This window comes from Theropithecus gelada, chromosome 10, assembly GCF_003255815.1.
Source record: "Theropithecus gelada isolate Dixy chromosome 10, Tgel_1.0, whole genome shotgun sequence".
Lineage (NCBI taxonomy): Eukaryota > Metazoa > Chordata > Mammalia > Primates > Cercopithecidae > Theropithecus > Theropithecus gelada.
In genome coordinates this window covers 13,774,789-13,794,678 of record NC_037678.1, presented here as the reverse complement: position 1 = coordinate 13,794,678, position 19,890 = coordinate 13,774,789, and the positions used below count along the sequence as shown (strand labels likewise).

General features: G+C 51.4%; 1 protein-coding gene across 1 annotated transcript; it reads right to left on the bottom strand.

The window, feature by feature from the left end:
* Positions 1–761: 761 nt before the first annotated feature.
* PVALB (parvalbumin) lies at positions 762–19,421 on the bottom strand. Its single transcript, XM_025399553.1, has 5 exons — positions 19,379–19,421; positions 16,886–16,953; positions 14,942–15,074; positions 13,475–13,584; positions 762–980 (listed from the first exon to the last, which is right to left on the bottom strand). Exons 2-5 carry the CDS (start codon positions 16,944–16,946, stop codon positions 952–954), a joined length of 333 nt encoding a protein of 110 aa, XP_025255338.1. The 5' UTR covers positions 16,947–16,953; positions 19,379–19,421; the 3' UTR covers positions 762–951.
* Positions 19,422–19,890: the final 469 nt, after the last annotated feature.

Genomic DNA, 19,890 nt, shown 5'->3' with positions numbered 1-19,890 from the left:
TCCATCCATCCATCCATCCATCCCCCCACCCATCCACCCATTCATCCATCCATCCATTCACCCACCCATCCATCCATTTACCCATCTGCCCACCCATCTACCCATCCATCCATCCATCTATCTATTTATCCATCCATCCATCCACCCACCCATTCATCCATCCATTCATCCATTCATCCATCCACCCACCCATCCACCCATCCATCCACACACCCATCCACCCATCCACCCACCCATCCACCCATTCATCCATCCATCCATTCACCCACCCATCCATCCATTTACCCATCCACCCACCCATCTACCCATCCATCCATCCATCTATCCATCCATCCATCCATCCATCCATCCATCCATCCACCCACCCACCCATTCATCCATCCGTTCATCCATCCATCCATCCATCCATCCATCCATCCATCCATCCATCCATCCACCTACTTAACGATGGACCTGCATTCAAACCCCAATACTAACAAATCCTATCTTTGTGGGCTTAGACACATCACTTCCCCTCTCTGAGACTTAGTTTTTTAGAGAATGGGAGTTTCATCACCAACCTTATGGGGTGGTGTTAGGGAGTAAGTGGGTAACCTCTGTAGAGTGCCATGCTTAGTACCTAGCGCAGAAAAGAGGCTGTTCCCTTCCATTCTCTCCTATCACATCTTTTCTAACTGTCGAAATCTGGCCCCCATCCCCTGCCCAGATGCATCTGGAAAGCCAATGCCTGACTAGGCCTGGGTCTTCCTCAGCAAGCAGAGTCTGACTGGTACAACCTTTATTGCTTCTCCAGCATTTTCCAGAAGAATGGTGTCATTAGAGGGCCACAGGGGATGGGGGGAGTAAAAAATAACATAAACAAACTGAACAGAAACGCAGGAGGGTGGCAAGAGGGGCTGAGATTGAGTGTTCAGGGCACAGAGGTGGAAGACCTGGGGCAGTCAGTGCTTCTTAGCTTTCAGCCACCAGAGTGGAGAATTCTGCAGAAGAAAATGACAAAGGAAAGTGAGTCAGAGGCTGGAATGCAAGAGAGACTGTCCATACCTGACTGCAGGGCCCTGGGTGGTGCTTTCTCTGGGTTCTTGCTTCTGCTGCAGGAGCCCCAGAGTGTGAGTGTGAACATGAATGAATGAATAAATGAATGAGTGGGCAGATGAGTGAAGTGAGGTGGAACATGATGGGTCTACCATATCTTTTGCTTCACCATGTCATGCCACACGCAAAATCAATAATAATAACTACAATAATAACAATAGCATTAATAATAATAGTTTTCTGAATGCTTATCATATGCCAGACACTATTCGAAACACTTTATATGCAATATCTCATTTGACTCTGACAATAATCCTATCTGGTGCATTTTGTCATTGTTCCTGTTCTACAGATGAAGAAACTGAGGCTCAGGGTTGAGTAATATTTCTGGACTTCTCTGCTGTTTTTCTCCCCAGCAGATGAGAGAGGACAAGGAGTTTGCTGCCACGTGCCACTACATGTCTCTGAGATGCCATGTCACAGCCTGGTGGAGAGTGTGTGGGGTCTCAGGCAAGTTCCCATCACCCTAGAAAATGCGGTGTTGTCTTGGGCGGGCACAGTGGCTCATGCCTGTAATCCTAGCACTTTGAGAGGCTGAGGCAGGTGAATCACTTGAGGTCAGGAGTTTGAGACCAGCCTGGCCAACATGGTAAAATCCTGTATCTACCAAAAATGCAAAAATTAGCTGGGTGTGGTGGTGGGTGTCTGTAATCCCAGCTACTCCAAAGGCTGAGGCAGGAGAATTGCTTGAACCCAGAAGACAGAGGTTGCAGTAAGCTGAGATTGTGCCACTGCACTTCACCATGGGCAACAGAATGAGACTCCGTGTCAAAACAAAATGAAACAAAACAACAACAGAAAAAGAAAGAAAGAAAAACTAAAATGCAGTGTTGTGATGTGGGGAGAGCACAGGCTGGGGATTGAAAGTTAGGGCTTCTAGGCCTAGTCTGGCCCTATTTGCTGGAAAATAGATCTCTCTGGTTTCCTCATCTGTCAGTGGAGTGAAGAGAGGGGCCAGTAATAATTCCTTGGGAAAGACAAATAAAAAGCTGGTCATGAAATGGCTTCAAAAAGGCCACAAAAAGTATCTGGGACTCATTTGAGGTGAGCTGCGTCCTCCCTGGACTTTGTATGGAATACAAATGTAAAACCCCACCTATGCAGTTTCTTAGTTTTCATCACTGTACTGCGGTTATGTAAAATATTAACATCGGGGGAGCTGGGTGAAGGGTGTACAGGACTCTCTGTACTATCATTGCAATTATTCTGTATACCCACAATTATTTCAAAATAAAAAAAGTGAAAAAAGACACACACAAAAAACCAAACCAACACATGCTGTATTGTAGAAATAACCTGGCCCTGGGCTAGGCACGGTGGCTCACCCCTGTAATCCCAACACTTTGGGAGGCCGAGGCAGGTGGATCACGAGGGCAAGAGATTGAGACCATCCTGGCCAACATGGTGAAACCCTGTCTCTACTAAAAATACAAAAATTAGCGGGACGTGGTGGTGCGTGCCTGTAGTCCCAGCTACTTGGGAGGCTGAGGCAGAAGAATCGCTTGAACCCAGGAGGTGGAGGTTGCAGTGAGCCGAGATTGCGCCACTGCACTCCAACCTGGTGACAGAGCGAGACTCTGTCTCAAAAAATAAATGAATAAATAAATAAATAAATAAATAAATAAATAAATAAATAACCTGACACTGCCCCGGCCAGATGAAGGGACACATAACATACCTGGGTGCCTCACTTTTCTGAGGTTTGACTTAGGAAATAGACACCATGCTCTCCTGTCCCTAGGGTGTCCTAGGATAGGAAAGGTGGGTGACCTGGATATGGGGGATGCAGGGCGGGACCGAGAGTGAGGGTCCACCAGCTGGTCTTGAAACTCCCAGGCTCTCTGGCCGAGTGGTAACAGCAGTGCCAAGGATGGAGTATCAAATAAATACAAAAACAACAAACACTTGTACAGAGTCCCTCCCACAGGGCAGGTGTGAAAGTGATTACTTTCTCAGCCAGGAGTCTGTGATCTTCCAGGACCTCGGTGGGGCAGGTGGTTATTTTGAGATGTCTTTTATTAGTAGTACTTTTATTAATTATAGCTAGTAACTAACATTTATTGAATGCCAATGTGGGAAGCATTTTGCATATATTATCTCACTGAATCCTCACGACTACTCCATGAGAGACACACCTTTGCCTGTATTTTACTGATGGGGAAACAAACTGAGGCTCGAAAGTTAAGCAGCTTGACCATGGTCACACAGCAGACATGATTCAAGCTAGAAATGCTTTTAGGCTTCCTTCTTCATCCCAGTAGTTTCTGACCTACTTTGACCTAGGTATAGAGTGACGCATGTCCCAGCTCAAATATCACCACCCCATCTCATTAGTCCTTTTTTATTTACTTCATAGTCCTTGGCACTCTCTGAAATGATCTTATATATGCACTTATTTTTGTCGGTCTCCCCCTACTAGAATACAAACTCTGGAGGGCAGGGGAGCCTCTCTCTCATTCACTGCTCTCCTGGCAGCCACAGTGTTCCTGGCACACAGTAGGTGCTCGTAAATAAGCACTGGGTGGATGGATGGAGGGATGGATGGACAGATGGAGGGAGGGATAGTGGGACGGACGGATGGAGGAGTAGATGGATGGAGGGATGGATGGATGGATGGATGGATGAGGAGTTGGTGGATGGATGGAGGGAGGGAGAGAAGTATGAATGGCTGGATGGATAGATGGAGGATGGATGGATGGATGGATGAATGGATGGATGGATAGATGGATGAGATGGCTCATGAGTCCTTCTTAAGGTTCAACAAGCTCTAACTTACTTCATCTAATTCACATGACAGTCTGGGAGGATTCTAATTTTATAGATGGGGAAATGGAGGCTGGGAAGGTGAGGTGTCAGGGTCATGTGGAAAACAAGAGCCAGAGCCAGGACTTGGCCTCCGGCCTCAGGAACCCCCTACACGAATGTGGAGAGGCTACTTCTGAGAGGGCTAGCGTCCCGGCTCAGGCAGAAGCATGAGCCCTCTCCAACTTAAACCTGTCATTTCAGCCAGCACTGGCATTCCCTGTTTGGGGACACTGAGTTTCTCTGTCCTGGGATAAAGGATGCATGAGCCTGTCTGCCATCGCCTGCTCGTGGAGAGACTATCAAGAGGGTAAGCTGGTCTTCTCTGTGCTCCAGCCTGCACTGACCCCTTCATCCTCACTCTAGAAATTATGGGCTCTCAGGCTGCTCATCGGTAAAGAGTCCGTTGATCACCTTCACACTAGATGGGATTTGGTGCAGCTGGTGTGATGGGGGCCCAGGGACACCAATGAGGGACTCTCCAGTGATGGAAAGTCAGGCATTTTGGAGTCAGACTTTGGGAGGTACTTTGGAGCTGTGGGGTTTTTGAAAGCCTCTTAAATCAGCCCCTCTGCCCACCTTGCAATCTATTCTGAAGCAGCCAGGACATCACAATAGCCACATGCACTGGCCTTCAGCAGAGAACACGGAATTCTAATTTTATCCCCTCAGAACCCTCAACAGGGGACTTTGTAGATAAATTGAGGGCAGGAGCCACCTCTTCCGTGCCTTTCATGTCTGCCTCAGGGCTGAGCTCTTAGGAGCCAGTCAATTAACTAACAGGTCTCCTAGCCAAATCCTTCCTCTAAAATGCCCAGGTCTCTCCTTAAAGCAAAACAAATAACTGGCTGGGTGTGTTGGCTCATGCCTGTAATCCCAACACTTTGGGAGGCCGAGGTGGGTAGATCACAAGGTCAGGAGTTCGAGACCAGCCTGACCAACATGGTGAAACCCCGTCTCTACTAAAAAATACAAAAGTTAGCCAGGCATGGTGGCACGCACCTGTAATCCCAGGTACTCAGGAGGCTGAGGCAGGAGAATGGCTTGAACCCTGGAGATGGAGACTGCAGTGAGCTGAGATCACACCACCGCACTCCAGCCTGGGTGACACAGCGAGACTATGTCTCAAAAAAATCCACAAAGATCCCGTAAACTCTAGGTCAGCTGAACTGGCAGTAGGTAGGATCCCAGGATGGCGAATGCAGCTTTGAACGATCAGGTTCTAGTCTTGGCTTTGCCATCTGCTGCTGTCCTTGGACAACACACCTCATCCTCCCTGGTCCTGGTTTTCTTATGAGTGAGTGTCGGGTCTAGAAGACGCCTTTCCGGCTGTCACATGGTGTTTGGAGCAAGCAAGCTGGGGGTAACACCCAGCTCCCATTTCTTGTTCCTGTGGCCTTCAACTAGATGCTTCACCTCATCTGTCAAATGGAGCTCATGATAGTACCTACTTCCTTAAGTCGTTCAGAGGAGCCAGCACTAAAGCTCTTGGTCACAGGCCTGATGCACAGCAAGCTCTCGGTATCCGGTGATGTTGCAACCAAAGTGTTTCTATACCTCAAGCCACTTTGAAACCAAACCTATAAAATGCCTGGCTACTGCCTGGCAGAAGCAGGAGGCTCTAAATGGTACTGTAACTGGTAATTGTTAGCATCATTGTTGTTCATGTTGCCATTGTTTGTCTCCATGATCCCAGTATTTCCTGCCTCCATCCCGGCACGTACCTGCAACCGTCCAGCAACGCTGGACCTACGTCTGAATCTTGTTCCATCACTACCTGGCTAGGTGGCCATCAGTTACTACTTTAGCTCTCTGAAGCTCAGTTTTCTCATTTGTAAAGTGGGTATAAAAATGCCTGTTTAGATAGCTATTAGAAAGACCAGATGGGGTAACACGACTGGCACATAGTAACTTCTAAGTGTTAGTTCCACCTCCTGTGTGGATCTCCCCAGCACAACGGACACAGGTTGGAGCTTTGACATAACATTAACCACGAAAGTCCTGAAACTAAGCAGGATAAGGAAGATATAAACAGAGGGCACGGAAAACCTAACGAGCAACCAGCTGACCTGGTACAAGTTTCCAATCCATCTATCCCATCAGTGAGATGGATAGCATCCCACCTCCGGCACACCTATCTATGGCAACTTAGTTCCTGATCCTCAGTTTCCTCGTCTATAAAATGGGGATACTGGGACTATCTCCTTATAGGGTTATGGTAAGGGCTCCATGAGATAACGGAGAAGGAGTGCCCAGCACAGTGCCTGGCACACAGTGGGAATGCGACTAAATCAACTCTTAATGTTGACAGGTAGAAGAGACAGTCTTCCTTTGGAGGCATCCAGAATCATCATTCTCTTCTAAGATATGCAAGTACAGCAGTACCTTTGCAGGTTAAAACCTCGCCCAACCCCTTCTGGGGCCAGCTCGCAGATGTCGTCATTGTCCAATCAGAAAGAGACGAAGGAGGCAGACGGTAGGGACGGGGGAGGGAGGGAGGCAGCAGAGGGAGGATCAGAGAACTGGAGGATTCTGTTCTTTTCTTTCCCTTAGGAAACTGAAATTAGCCTAATTAGGTCTGCCCTAGTCCAAGGCTGTGGGGATTGGACAAATTTAGAAGCTATTGACAGGTGAGACCGGCACACAGTGATGGCCCAAAGCGAAACTGAGCCAGCCATTGAGTCAGCGGCTGGAAGGCTCTTTCCCTCCCTCTGTCGTGATGACCGTGATGACCGGGATGAAGGAGCCGGCCTCCTGGTTTATCACCTCGCCTCTAAATAGCTCCCGGGCTCGGTTTCTTATAAATTGGTATCTCAAACAGGGATCACCTTCCCATCCCGGAGAACTGGGAGGCAGAGTCACTCCGGGTCAAGCCAGATAGCCACAAGGAGGCCGCGTCAACAGTTCTGCGGCTCACTCTGTGCCAGGCACCGCGCGGTGTGTTATTCCACTTCATCCTCGTCGGTTCTCTTATCTTCATTTTATTTACAGAGAAACTGAGGCTGAGTGTCACTCAGCTAGAAAGATTCCAACAGGCGTGGCCGGGGCCAGGGTGCGTCTCTTCCTCAAAGGTTGGCGTTAAAGGGCCCCGCATTCTAACTCAAGCTGCAACCCCCAGAGGCAGAAGCAGAGGGATGCATGGAGGGGAATGTCTTTTTCCACCAAGCAGCTGCTCCCTTTCACAGAAGGCCAGTTATGTAAGGAGGACTGCTTCCTCTCCCCTTGCTAAATCTTTTCTAGTGCAGCATAAGGCCAGAGCTAGGGAAAGTCCACACGGGAATAAAAGGAGCAGCTTGCTAAGCACAGAAGCCATTTATAACTAAAACGTCTCAGCTCAGCTTAGGGGAGGGAGTGGTGGAGTCAGGAGACCCGGGTCCCGTTGGGCCAAGGACTTGCTATGTGACTTTGGCACTTACTGTCTACGGGGCTTTGGTTTTCACGTCTCTCAGTGGGGATCACAGTGTCCCCTAGACCTCACTGAGCTGGTACCAGGGTGCAGTGAGATGGGACAAAGCATAGTGCACCTTAGGGCTCTGCCCTCAAAACCCTGGGCTGGCCTTGATATGAGCATCTTGTCCTACTTAGAAATCAAATCCCCATAGAGGCCGGAGGGCTAGAATTACAGGGAGACCGGCAAATTCTCCTTCTATCCCTCTCTCACTTTTCTCCTGCTTTAGACTCCATTTCATTTCTGTTAAGGATTGAGATTCCACCACTTTCAAAAGGTTTTAGGTGGGTGACAAGCAAAGCATTCCCATAAAATAAGAGGAAAGGAATCATTTCCAGAACATTCCCTTCATTTGAGCAACAACCCTGTAGGGTGAGTATTTTTCTCCCCACTTTCCAGGTGTGGGAATGGATGTCATGAAAGAGGAAAAGATACAGCCATTCCCACGGCTGACCCCCAACATTTGGCTTTCTAATTTCTGCCTGACTCAGGGGCTCCACCACAGCCCAAGGCCTTACGCTATCGCTCCGCCTCTCACAGTAAATAGGCTACTTAAAGATAAAAGAGAACAGATTTTGCCAGAGGGAAGCAGAAAAGGTAAATTCCTTCAGGCACAGGAATGAGTGGCGAGGGGGCTGCAAGGTTAGACAATAATGATGACTACGTTTCAGCAACAGAAGCAAAATGCAAACCCCAGACAAGATCTTGAGTCTAGACACGCTTAAAGCAGAGGGCAGTGGATCCATCACCGGGAATGGGTTTCGGGAAGAATGTAACTAGGACTGCGTGCAGGCACGTGTGCGCGTGGGGCCTGCGGATCTTCTCTGCAGCAAGATACGAGGAGTCAAGGTTTGAAGAGGGCCCCGAGGCTTCAGAGCAAGTCGCTCTGCTTCCCTGGGCCTCAGTTTCCTTGTATGTATCAGTAATAAAGATATCTTGTAGAGCTGTTGGGAGGTTTGAATGAGTTAAAAGAGGTAAGGCCTGTGGGCAGCACTTGGCACACAGGAAGTGGGAACCGATGCTAACCTCGATTCCTGTTGGTCGGCACATTCTGCGGGGGCAGGCATTGAGTTTGGAAGGCCCAGGCTGGGGACACATGCCCATGTGAGGCAGGATGGCAGAGGGTCCTGGCTGGACCACTGTGCCTCAGTCCTAGCTGTGCTACAGAGAGACCCTGGGCATGTCACTTCTCGCGATACCTCAGCTTCTTCACTTGCAAAATGGCGATAGCGATGGCATCTACTTTCTAGGATTATTGTAAGGCAGTGGTCCTCTAAGTGTGGTTCGCCAGATCATTAGCACCATCTGCTAACTTGTTAGAAATGCAAAAGTGTGGGCTCCACCTAAGAAATCAGAAACTCCTGGGTCTGGCACAGCCATCTGTGTTGCCAAAGGCCCTCCAGGTGATGCTGACACCGACTCCCAGCTGGAGACCCGCTGTGAAGGTGAAGTATTTGAAAAGGCACCTGCCACATAGTCTGCTTTGTCTGTTTTTTATGCCTGGGCTTTGCAACCGCAGGTGCTTTAACAAAGATTTTTTTTGGCACCCTTCGCCTCTTTTTCTAGCTTCTCTTTCCTTTTCAGCCTTCAGCCCCTCCCCATATCAGCTCTGCACCAGCCTTTTAGGGTGGCCTTTGAGAATCAATCAACCACATCTATAAAAGCCTTTGAGTTTCCTGGAAGTAGTTGCCCCAGAGACAGGAATGCAAAGGGTTATTATTAGAACTTTGTCTTCCTACCCCCTCCCTTCAATACAGGATCTTCAAGAACCTGGTAAATATCACTCACCTTCAGAAGGACAAACAGAGCAGGGAAGAGAGGCAGTCCCCAGTTTGGGGCTCTCCCAGCACCTGCTACAGACAAGTCCCCACAGATCCCCAACCTCAGCTTGCAGATCATCTCCCCCTACATACAGCAGTTGTGCGTCCTCATCACTGCACAGTGCTGCCCAGAGCTGAGCACTTGTTCATTTCATTCATTCATTCATTCATTCATTCAACCAATACACTTTTCTTGTTCTCTCACTATGGGCCAGGCCCTATGCTAGGTGCTGGGATTAGAACTGAACAAAACAGAGTTCCTGTTCAGCGGACCTGACATCCTAGTGGAGAAGAAAGAAATAGGCAATAAGTCAATCAATAAAATCATCTTATCATAAACTAAACTATGAATGAATGAATGAATGAAGCAGGCAGCACAGGTCATGTGCTTTGGAGCTCAACAGACCTGACTTCAGACCTTGATCTTTTCTCTTCCTAGCCTAAAGGGTTTATGCAAGCCCTTAGTCTCTCTGAGCCTGAGTGTGCTCATCTATACAATGGGAATCATAGTAGTATACATTTCAGAGATAGCTAGAAAGATTAAATGAGGGAAATGCTAAGCACAGTGCCTGGCATGTATAGAGTGCTCTATGAAGTTAGATGCTATTGCCATCGTCATTCAAGGTCACGCAGCTGAGCCAAAATACTGAAGTGGTCCTCTGTGTCGACGTTTATCCACTGGGACATCTGTGAAATTCCAGGGCTGGAATGTACCCCAGTAACTGGCTAGTTATCTTCCCCATGGTTTGTTTTTTGTTTGTTTTTTGTTTTTGTTTTGACAGAGTCTTGCTCTGTTGCCCAGGCTGGAGTGCAATGGTGTGACCTCGGCTCACGGCAACCTCCACCTCCCAGGTTCAAGTGATTCTGCTGCCTCAGCCTCCTGAGTAGCTGGGATTAGAGGCATGTGCCATCACACCCAGCTAATTTTTTAATTTTTAGTAGAGACAGGGTTTTGCCATGTTGGTCAGGCTGGTCTCGAACTCCTGACCTTGTGATCCACCTGCCTTGGCCTCCCAAAGTGGTGGGATTACAGGTGTGAGCCATCACGCCCGGCTTGCCTCATGGTTTTAAAGATGAGGCACTTTATGGTCAGAAGGGCTCTCTGGGACTTGCCCCAGAACCTACCAGGAGCTGAAGGCATCTTCCAGCTATAGGTGGGGCTTGGGCCCTCTGGCCTTAAGAGAGAGTGACAGCAAAGCAGAGTATCTGAAACAGAATGTCCTGGGCCCCAAAAAGGCTCTGCTTCCCATCTCACCACCTATTGGGCATCATGGCACCCACCCTTCCTGCCTTAGGGGGTTGGGAGTGAGGAAGGGGGCATCCGCATCTTCCCACCTCAAAAGCATGAGGTGTGGGGCCCCAGTGCCTCAGGGTGGTCTGTGCTCATTGTCTATTTTATGTCTTGCCTATGAGCTCAATGGAGGCTGCACAGGTGGGCCTGGACCATGCTTTTGGGTTTGAATCCTGGCCCTGGCACTTGCTGGCAGTGTGACCTTGCACTCACTCCCTGGGCTGCCCTTTCTACATCTGCACTTATGTCTTCTGTCATCCCAAGGTCAAATGAGGTAACCAAACCCAGCACTGGGCTGGACACACATGACATGCCCAGCTAATAAGTCTTTCCTCCCATTCTTGGCAAAACAATCTTCTTGCCCCTTTCTGAACATACCCTACAGTTTCCAGCTGATGCCAATGCCTTGCCTGGACCCCACTCCCTCTGTCCCCTACAGCCTGCAGCATAGCCTCCAAGTCTGCACAAAATGCCTGAAGCCTGCACCTCTGCTTCTGGCTGGCACTATCACTTGTTTGTGTATATGTGTAGAGCTGCAAGCAACGTGCAGACAATAACAATGACATTGTATGGCCAGGTGGGTGGCTTATGCTTGTAACCCCAGCACTTTGGGAGGCTGAGGTGGGCAGATGACTTGAGGCCAGGAGTTCAAGACCAGCCTGGCCAACATGGTGAAACCCCATCTCCACTAAAAATACAAAAATTAGCTGGGCATGGTGGTGCGTGTCTACAATCCCAGCTACTCGGGAGGCTGAGGCAGGAGAATTGCTTAAACCCAGGAGGCGGAGGTTGCAAGGAGCTGAGATTATACCACTGCACTCCAGCCTGGGCAACAGAGAAAGACTGTCTCTAAATAAATAAATAAATAAGGCATTGGAGTTGCTGTTTATTGAGCATTTGCTATGTGCTGGGCACTACAGGCCTCATTCTCACGTTATAATGCCTAGTTTACAGATGAGGAAGCTGGGGCTCAGGGCTAAGGAGCAGGTGCTCAGGGGCACCCAGTCAGGAAATGGGCCTGAATTATTTTTATCTCTTCCATTGCCAGGCACAGAGTTGCTACTCAGTCAACATCTGCTGGATCTGTTAGAAGAGTTTAGTTGATGCTTTAAGATCTGAGTCTGTGAGCAGTCAGCCATGAAGACCCGGCCCAGGGCTTCTGAGCTATGGCATATTGGCTGCAAATAAAAATGGAAGGCAGGTCTGGAGGCCTGGGTCAGGGTTGAGGTGGGAGCCAAGCCTTGGGGTGGAGCTGTCTGATAAGCAGACTGGTGGGGATGGGGGTGTGAGGGAGGATCTGCCAAGCACCAGAAGTCCGAGGAGCAGCCAAGCCAATGATGCCTTTCCAATACCCTCTACTCCACTCCTTTAAAACCACCTCCCTCCCTCCCAGCCACAAGAAGGGCAGCTGGCATCAGAGAGCCAGGGGACCCCCTGCATTTGACCTTGATAGGGATTCTCCATTCTCGTTACTGGCAGGAAACAAACAAACAAAAAAGAAATAAACAACAACAACAAAAAACCCTCTAGCTCATAAGCATACACCTACTTTCATATTCCTTGTACCTTTCCCAAAGCAATTTTGTATTCACAGAAACTTAATTTTCACAACGAGTCCAGACAGGTCTTAGGAGAAGCTCATGCACCCCATTTGCCAGTCAAGGGAACGTAGGTGTGCAGAGGTGATGTGTTCAAGGTCACAGCTGGCAAGGGGCAGAGAGGGAGCAGAGCATGGGGGTCTGGGTTTTATACTCAGGCACAGATGTTTATGAAGAACCTGCTTTGTGTGGGGTATTGGCTAGATACTGGGGCTAGAAGGATGAATGCAACACAGTCCCTAGTTTTAAATGAATTAGCTAATAAATGCATATATAGCATTTACTCTAGGCATTTTACATATTAACACATCTAACCCTTGTAATCACCCTATAGGAATTATCATTATGTTCAGTTCAGAGATGAGAAAACAGAGGCCCAGAGTAGTTATCTAACTGTGCACGGTCACACAGCTCGAAAGCAGGAGGGCTGGGATTTGAACCGAGATAGCCTGGGGCCCAGAGGCCAAGCACCTACACACAGTTTTCTCTGAGATCAGCAGAAAAGCCCATTATGGGAGCAAATGGCAGCTTAGTATGCTGCAAACACTCATTCAGGCCTAGTTCTAAATCCCTGCCCCACCACTGTGTCCTAGCTCTTTTGAGCTAGGCTAAGCACCGTCAAAGTCCATTTGCCCACCTGCAAACTGGAGATAATTCCTGAGGAAATCATGATGCTAAGAGAGATGGCAATGTGGGTGCGCTGTATGAATGCCACATGGAGCCAAATGGAGAAAGGAGTGGACGGTGGGCCACTGGTCTCTCATCTGTGCTAACATCAAAGCTTGCAAAGCAAGGCAGGACCAGGTATTCCCCATCCGAATTCCCCGCTGATTTCTGGCTTACTGTTTTTCCTGGCTCTGCTGCAAGGCTAGAATAGTACATTTGAGTAAAACCCAAACAGGTTTTGAGACTTGGGGTACAGGACACCAGGACAAGATGCTGAGGAGGAGAGGAGATAGGAATTTCCATCCCTGGAATCAGAATGTGAGAGGTAGAGGATCCTTGGGGATTAGTCGGCCTCATTTCCTTGGATTACAGATGGGAGACAGAGGCCCAGTGATTGAGAGACACTGCCCAAGGTCACACAGCCAGTTTGGGCAGAGCTTGGATCAGTATTCATGCAAAAGTGCAGGCTGAGTTCAGGGAAAAAAAAATCCCTAATCCTCCTGGATCCCCTACCCAGCAGGAAAAACAGAATCTACTCCTTTTAGGTTTTCAAATTAGGAAAATACACCAGTTTTCCTTTGTCTGGAGTATGTGGCAGAGCTCTCAGACCTAATGGACTGATTTTTATCTTCTAATCTAGGGGAGTGAGGGGCCCCATATCATCCCTTCCTTGTGACAGACATAGCTTCAAACTTTTTGCATCCAACACCCCAAGATCCACAATATGCCCAGACCCCAGGTCACCACTACCCACCGTCAACCCCAATTTTGCCGTCCCCATCTTTGTCTCCAGCAGCCATCAGCGTCTTGGTTTCTTTAGCAGACAGGTCTCTGGCATCTGGGGAGAAGCCTTTTAGGATGAATCTGGAGGAGAAAAGGGAGAAAGCCGGTGAGGGAGTCAGGCCGAGGTCTCCTTGCAGGACGCTGGATGGAGGGTGGTCTGGTGTCTGCATGGGGAAAGGGGTGGCTGGGACAGGCAGTGAGCAGCAGTCACGCACACAGGTGCTCTGTGCCAGGTAGCCTGCTCGGTGGCTGTGCTTTCGTGGATGAGTATTCAGGAAAGGACAGGCTGTCCTCAGTGAAGAGCTGATCCCGCTTCAGGGAGGGCACCTACACTGGTTAATTTATCCAACAAGTATCCACTAAGTGTCATTTCTGTGTCAGGCATATGCTGGAAAGTGGCGTCACAGTGGTGATCTTCGGAAGGCACTGAAAAAAATAAGGAGGTCATGGGCTCCAAGAGAGACCACACGGTGTGATGGGCACAATAAGGGCGGAAGTGGAGGAGGGCGCTCAGAAGCTGTATCGGCCCGCCTGGGGTGAGGGGAGGAGCAGGGAGGCTTCCCAGTGAAGGTGATGCCTGGAGGACAGGGGGAAGTCAGTCTCTGTGAATGTGTGTGTGTGTGTTTATGTGTGCGCGCGCGCGCAGAAGTGTGCATGCATGTTGGATGTAAGTGGGTAGAATATGAAGGTTCTAGACAGAAGGTACCCTTGTGAGATGGTTTAGTGGGGAGACAGGATGGTTGGGGAAGTCCCTACTTGAAGGCCTCTCCCTGCACCCATCCCCCCCGCTTCTCTTTGTGACAAAACTCAAGGCTTTCTTGGCCAGAAGGTGACATAAGGCAACCTGAGTCAGTAGACATGGCCGGGTGGCCGAGGGGATTATGTCAGGAGACGGTTTTGCAGAGGGAGGCATACATTTTCCTAGCCACAGCCTTCTCCTTCTCTGCTTTTCTCCAAGGACCCCTGGACCCCCAGAGCTGGTTCTGCATCCCTGGCTTGCCCAGAAAATGCACCAGCCACACTAGTACCAGAGGGCTGGGGACTGCAGGAAGGTGGAAATTGTCAGACAAATGAAAATCAATGAAATACTCAAGTGAATGCTTTCTGCCCTGCCTATGGTGCCAGGCAGCAACAAAAACTGCCTCTTCATTTGTATTAAATTATTAAGTAGCATCACTCCATTAGCAATATTAAGTGGCTATCACTTAACCTAGTTAGTTGCACTTTCAGCTGAGGGTTTTACTCTTCCGAAGCAATAGTGCCGGGAAGCCTTCTCCCCTGGTGCCCTGGGTCCGAGCACTGCCTTCACGCACCGTTACTTTCTGTGAAGCAGGCAGAGTGAAAGGCAGGTCTGATGGACACTTGGAAGCTAGAGTCCCAGCCCCCACTCCCTCTCGCACAGCCGTGGGCTGGGCAGCCCCTGCAGGCCTCCGCTTACCCCAGCTCATCCTCCTCGATGAAGCCACTTTTGTCCTTGTCCAGGATATGAAACACCTTCTTCACATCATCCGCACTCTTTTTCTTCAGGCCGACCATTTGGAAGAACTTTTTGTGGTCGAAGGAGTCAATAGCTGTGGGGGGAAGAGCAGGGTCAAATAAGGACCAGAAAGGCTGGTAGGGAAGCGTGGGAGAATGGAGGACGTCAAAGCATTTGTTGATGGATTCCCGCATGCCAGTTGTGGGGAATGAGAGGTACCCACCTCCGTCGGAGGACTGAGGGAGCCTGGGCAAGGGAGGATGCCCTGTCCAAGGTCATAAGGCTGGGAGTGGAAGAGGTGTGCTCACACCCAGACCACCCCGGCTCTCAAGCCTGCCCCCACACCCCGCCTCCACTGCACCCATTGCTGGTGATGGGAGCAGCACCTAAGAACCAAAGGCTTTTGTTCTTCTGAGAACCTCGTGTCCAGGAAGCCTTTTGGGCGCCAGCTGGTTGGGAGTGGGCTAGGGAATTGAAGGGGGCATGAACATGGTCCCGGGAGTAGGGGGAGGAGGGTTGACCTTCTTTCTTGGCCACAGACTGTGTGGCCAGAAAATTGACATAGAAAGGTCAGGTTTCCCTCAAGGTCACACAGAGGGAGGAGGAAGGGCAGACCCGGAAGTCCTGGCTCTGCGTAGAAATCCATTTAGGAGGCAGTGGGAAGGGGGTGTTGGGAGGCTCCCGAGAAATATCCAGTTAAGTTTCTTCCCAGATGGGCTTGAGGTGAAGGGAGAGGGTTTTCCCAGGACCCTGGGAGGGTGGCTTCCCAGAGAGGTTCTTGTGCCCAGCGGAGGGGGTGCAAAGCAGAAAAGAAATGGGGGTCCTTTTCTACCTGCAATTTTCTGTATCTTGGGGTCCTCTTTTAGAACACCTGGGGAAGGGTACAATGTTAGATCCTGTATCGTGTGTGTGTATATGTGTGTGTGTATATGTGTGTGTGTGTATGTGTGTGTGTGTGTATGTGTATGTGTGTGTATGTGTATATGTGTGTGTGTGTGTATGTGTAGGGGTGTGTGTGTGTGTGTGTGTCTGTGTGCAGGAGGTGACTGTGAAAGTCATGTTCTCTTCCCCTCAGCACACGGCTAGAGGCAAGGAAAGTTGCCCTGTCCACCTCCGACACTAGGCTGGGCAACCCAGGTCTAATACCCCTTCTGCCCAGCTCGGTGACCTTGGGCAACTGTGTTGTCCTCTCCAAGACAGTTCCCTGGTTTCCCCATCTGTACGACAGGGGAGAAAGAAGGCGGGCAGCTAAGCGCTGAAGTCCCGGGCAGCTGGGAGAGGTGAGACTGCCAGTTCCCCTCCCCGGCCCGCCTAAGGAGGCCCGAGGTTTGAGGCACTGAAGGTGCCCCGTGCAGGCTTGGGCAGAGCTGTGCGCCGGCTCCAGAAGGTCACCTCGCCCGCAGGTCCGCTGCTGAATCTCAGTAAAGGAACTAGGGCAGTCAGAGGGCCAACAATGGCTACCGCCTGGCGGGAAAAGTCCTATCCAGAATGAGGGTCCAGGAAAGGGATCGCTTGGAGAGGGGGATGCGCCCTGCAGTCCTCTCCACGTGCCTTAAAGAGGACGTCCAGAGAGCTCGTACAAGGACCCTGGCGATCCCTCCTCCGACCCTGGTCTTCGCCCTTGGTTCCGGACCCTGAGTCCTCCCAGCCACCAGGCCTTCAGCACCCTCAAGTTTCTGTAACTTGGGCAGGGCGCCCGCTTCCCCGCCCGCTCCCTGCGCCACGTCTCGCCCGGACAGAGTTTGGGAACTGCCAAGGACGCCCCCGCCCCGACTTCGCCGGCTCCCAGTGGGAAGTGTGGGCAGAAGCGCGCTGGGGAAGACCCTCAGGCTGCGGGACCCGCGGAGTGCAGGGGTGCGGGCGGTGGACTAGGGGAGAGGGATGGAGGGGGAGCGCGCTGCTCACCGCTAAAGGCTCCCACCGCCTTCTTGATGTCCTCAGCGTTGAGCAAGTCTGTCATCGACATCCTGCAACTGTTTGAGCGGGCAGAGCAAGTGCGAAAAGATTAAAAAGTGCTTTTCTCATCATTTCTGCTCATATGACCAGCGCTGCAGTGCTGCGCGCCGGGCGCACGCCCGCCGGGCCTGGCATGGCGCCAGGGGCCCGGACTCTGAGCGCAGCGGGAGCGGCTCAGTCCAGTCGCGCGGCTGAGCAGCGCCGGCCGCGGGCAAGAGGGCGCGCCGACCTGCTACCGCTCCTGCACCGCCAGGCCGGGGGTCCGCGGGATCCCAGGGGCTGCGGCCAGGGCACAAGGGGAAGGGGGCCACCTCTGGGATTTAGGGGGCACTGGAGTCACCAGCCAGGTCTGGAAAGTCCACCTGCTGTCAAGGACACACAGGAGGTGCGGGGTCTCAGATCTGGGAACCTTCCCTCCGAGGATGTCCTGCCGCGTGGGGGAAGATCCTGAACCCTCAGCGGCCAGCCTGCACCCCAGGACCCCCTAGGCCCTGCTCTCTTTCTCTCTCCACTGCTACTTCAGCCTCTGCTCTGGTCTTTCCTGGACGCAAATTTATGCTGCAAAATCTGAGCGCTGAGGTCGTGAAACCTGACCCACGGACGCAGGGAGGAGGTGACAGGGACAGGGACAGGGACAAGCAGTAGCTGCTGGGGCCCACTTCGGGTGCCCCATCCCACATCTGGCCAGGGATGCACATTCTAAAACCTGATTTGTTTTATTTTCATTTTTTTTTGTTGGCTTGATTTTTCAAAGAACACTTCTCAGATCTCTACTAACTACTTGCTTTCCTGGTCTCCTGGGTCCTGGCATCGTGGGACCAGACTCCCCCTGCCTCCATAAACCTTTTTGGGCAGAGTAGGGTGGGGGAGGCTGCTTGAAATTGCTAAGGTCCCTCCCAGAAAGCCCCGCATATGTTTGGAAGAAGGGTAGCACCTTCAGACCACACTTTCTAGACAATCTAAGCAGGCGTGGGGGCTCTGAACTTCACCTCTGGAAAAATGTCACAGTGTCTATCTTTATGCAGCCAGAAATCAGTTGTGTTCTTCCCCACGGTTCCCAAAGTTTCAAGCTGCAACCAGCTGCTTCTAGAGTGTGTGAGCACTGGACAGGGAGTCAGGAGGCCTGGGTTCTAGATCCTGGGCTGTGCTAAGTCCCTGTGTGACCTTGGGTTGTGACCTTCTCTGGGCTTCTGTCTCTCGGTGATGTGTTGATGTCAGTGGTCCCATGTAGTAGGACCTAGGGACTGCAACTTAAGGTATGGGCAGGTAGGCAAGGCCTGGGGCTGTGGTGGGGCCCAGGGAGAGCAGCTGTCCAGCTGCCCAGTAGCTCAAGTTCCCTGACATCATTGTCAACACTGTCTCCTGCAGCTCAGCCGTGGATGGGTGCCCTTCTTGGAAACCTTAGGATACAGTTGCTGGCTCCAGCTGCCCCCTCCCTGTGAGTCAGCTCCTTCAGGCCACAGCCCGCCAGCTGGCTTCCAAGGCACCCAGACTGCAGCTCCTGACCTGATGCCTCTCTGATCCAGGACTTCCCAGGATCCCTCAGCTGCCCTGGCCCCTGCTGCTACTGCCGTCACCTCTGCACCTTGTCCCCAGCTGGGCTGCTGACTCAGACATGCCAGGCTCCTACGCTATCATTTCAACTCCCAGGCTCAGCTCACTCCAGGGGTGAGCTCACTCCAGCTCACTCCTAGTTGGAGAATGGATTTCCCCAGCTCAAAGACCCTTCAGCTATACCAGTGGAGAAACGGAGGCGCAGAGAATCCGTGAGTGGTCTGAGGACACATGGCAAAGCAATAGCAGAGCAGAGCACACCCCTGGGCTCACTCATGTGGAATTCAGTGACTCTCTGGGTGATCCTGGTGCCTGGGACCCAGCTCTATCAGGTGCCATACATCTCAGCTCAGCCCCACACTGGCTCTTGGTGAGCCCCTAAGCAGTGACCTTGTGGCAAAGGCTGGAGCCTCAACAGAGGCCCACTCTTCTTCCGTCTCCTTCCTCCCTCTCTCCTTGCTGCTGAGTTCTCTCATCAACTTGAAACCCCCTTCGGGGCTGAGTCCTCCCAGCCAGAGCATCAATGTCATGAGGTCATCCCATCAGCTCTCGGTAGTCCTCCTCTGCCCTCTGGGTCTCCTCTTAGGGCATCACCAGAGTCCACAGATGTCTGGCTCCACCCCTCTTGTTCTACGGCTGGGGAATCTGAGGCCCAGCCTCAGGGGCAGAGGGAGGGGAGAGTTCGCCGCAGGCCACACCAGGAGCTCTGGGTGGAGAAGCAGGAATGCATACTCTCAGCCCTACATTCCACAGCTGCCCTGCCTCCAGCACCCCCACCACACCCCCCCGCCCCCGGGTCACTAGGGACAGGGGAGACGTAGCTGTCCCTTCCAGCTGGCTCATCCTGCTGCATCCCTGTATCCTCCAACCTCGGTCGCTGCCACTCACCTCAGGTGGGGGTGGAGGGCTGAAGCTTGCCCTGAAAGGTTGGGCTGGTGGGAGGTCCTGTCGGGAAGTGAGCCTGGCGGTGGGATGGCCACCTATATAGGCTTCTGCTCTGGCTATTTTGGGAGGTGGCACTCCCCGTAGCCCCCAGCCCCCTCCCCTTCCGGTGTCAGGTACTCCCCAACCATGGTGCTGGGTGTCTGTATCACATTCAGCCTCCCTGGGCCCATCAGGCCAAGCCTATTAATAACTCTTGGCCCCTGCTTCCCTCCAGCACCCAAAATTGAGGCCCAGGCACGGCTCACCTCCTCCATAAAGCCTTCTGTGACTACTGTAGATGGCAGCGATGTTTCCTTCTTCCATATCCTGCCAGGAAAGGAAGAGAAACAGCAAGGAAAAGAATGAAACTAGAACGGGGCTGAGCCCCGTTCCTACGCTTATATGATCTCTCACTACAGCCTCGCCAGGTAGACATGGCTGTTCTTGCACAGATGAGGAAACAGCATGAAGACATT

What these genes read in the sequence shown, in the direction of transcription:
- PVALB (XM_025399553.1), bottom strand. Translation starts at nt 16,946, where the DNA reads ATGTCGATGACAGACTTGCTCAACGCTGAGGACATCAAGAAGGCGGTG. An exon ending in GGCGGTGGGAGCCTTTAGCG is followed by an intron (nt 15,075 to 16,885) that starts GTGAGCAGCGCG and finishes TTCCCCCCACAG; the next exon opens with CTATTGACTCCTTCGACCAC. An exon ending in CGGCAAAATTGGGGTTGACG is followed by an intron (nt 981 to 13,474) that starts GTGGGTAGTGGT and finishes TTTCTTCTGCAG; the next exon opens with AATTCTCCACTCTGGTGGCT.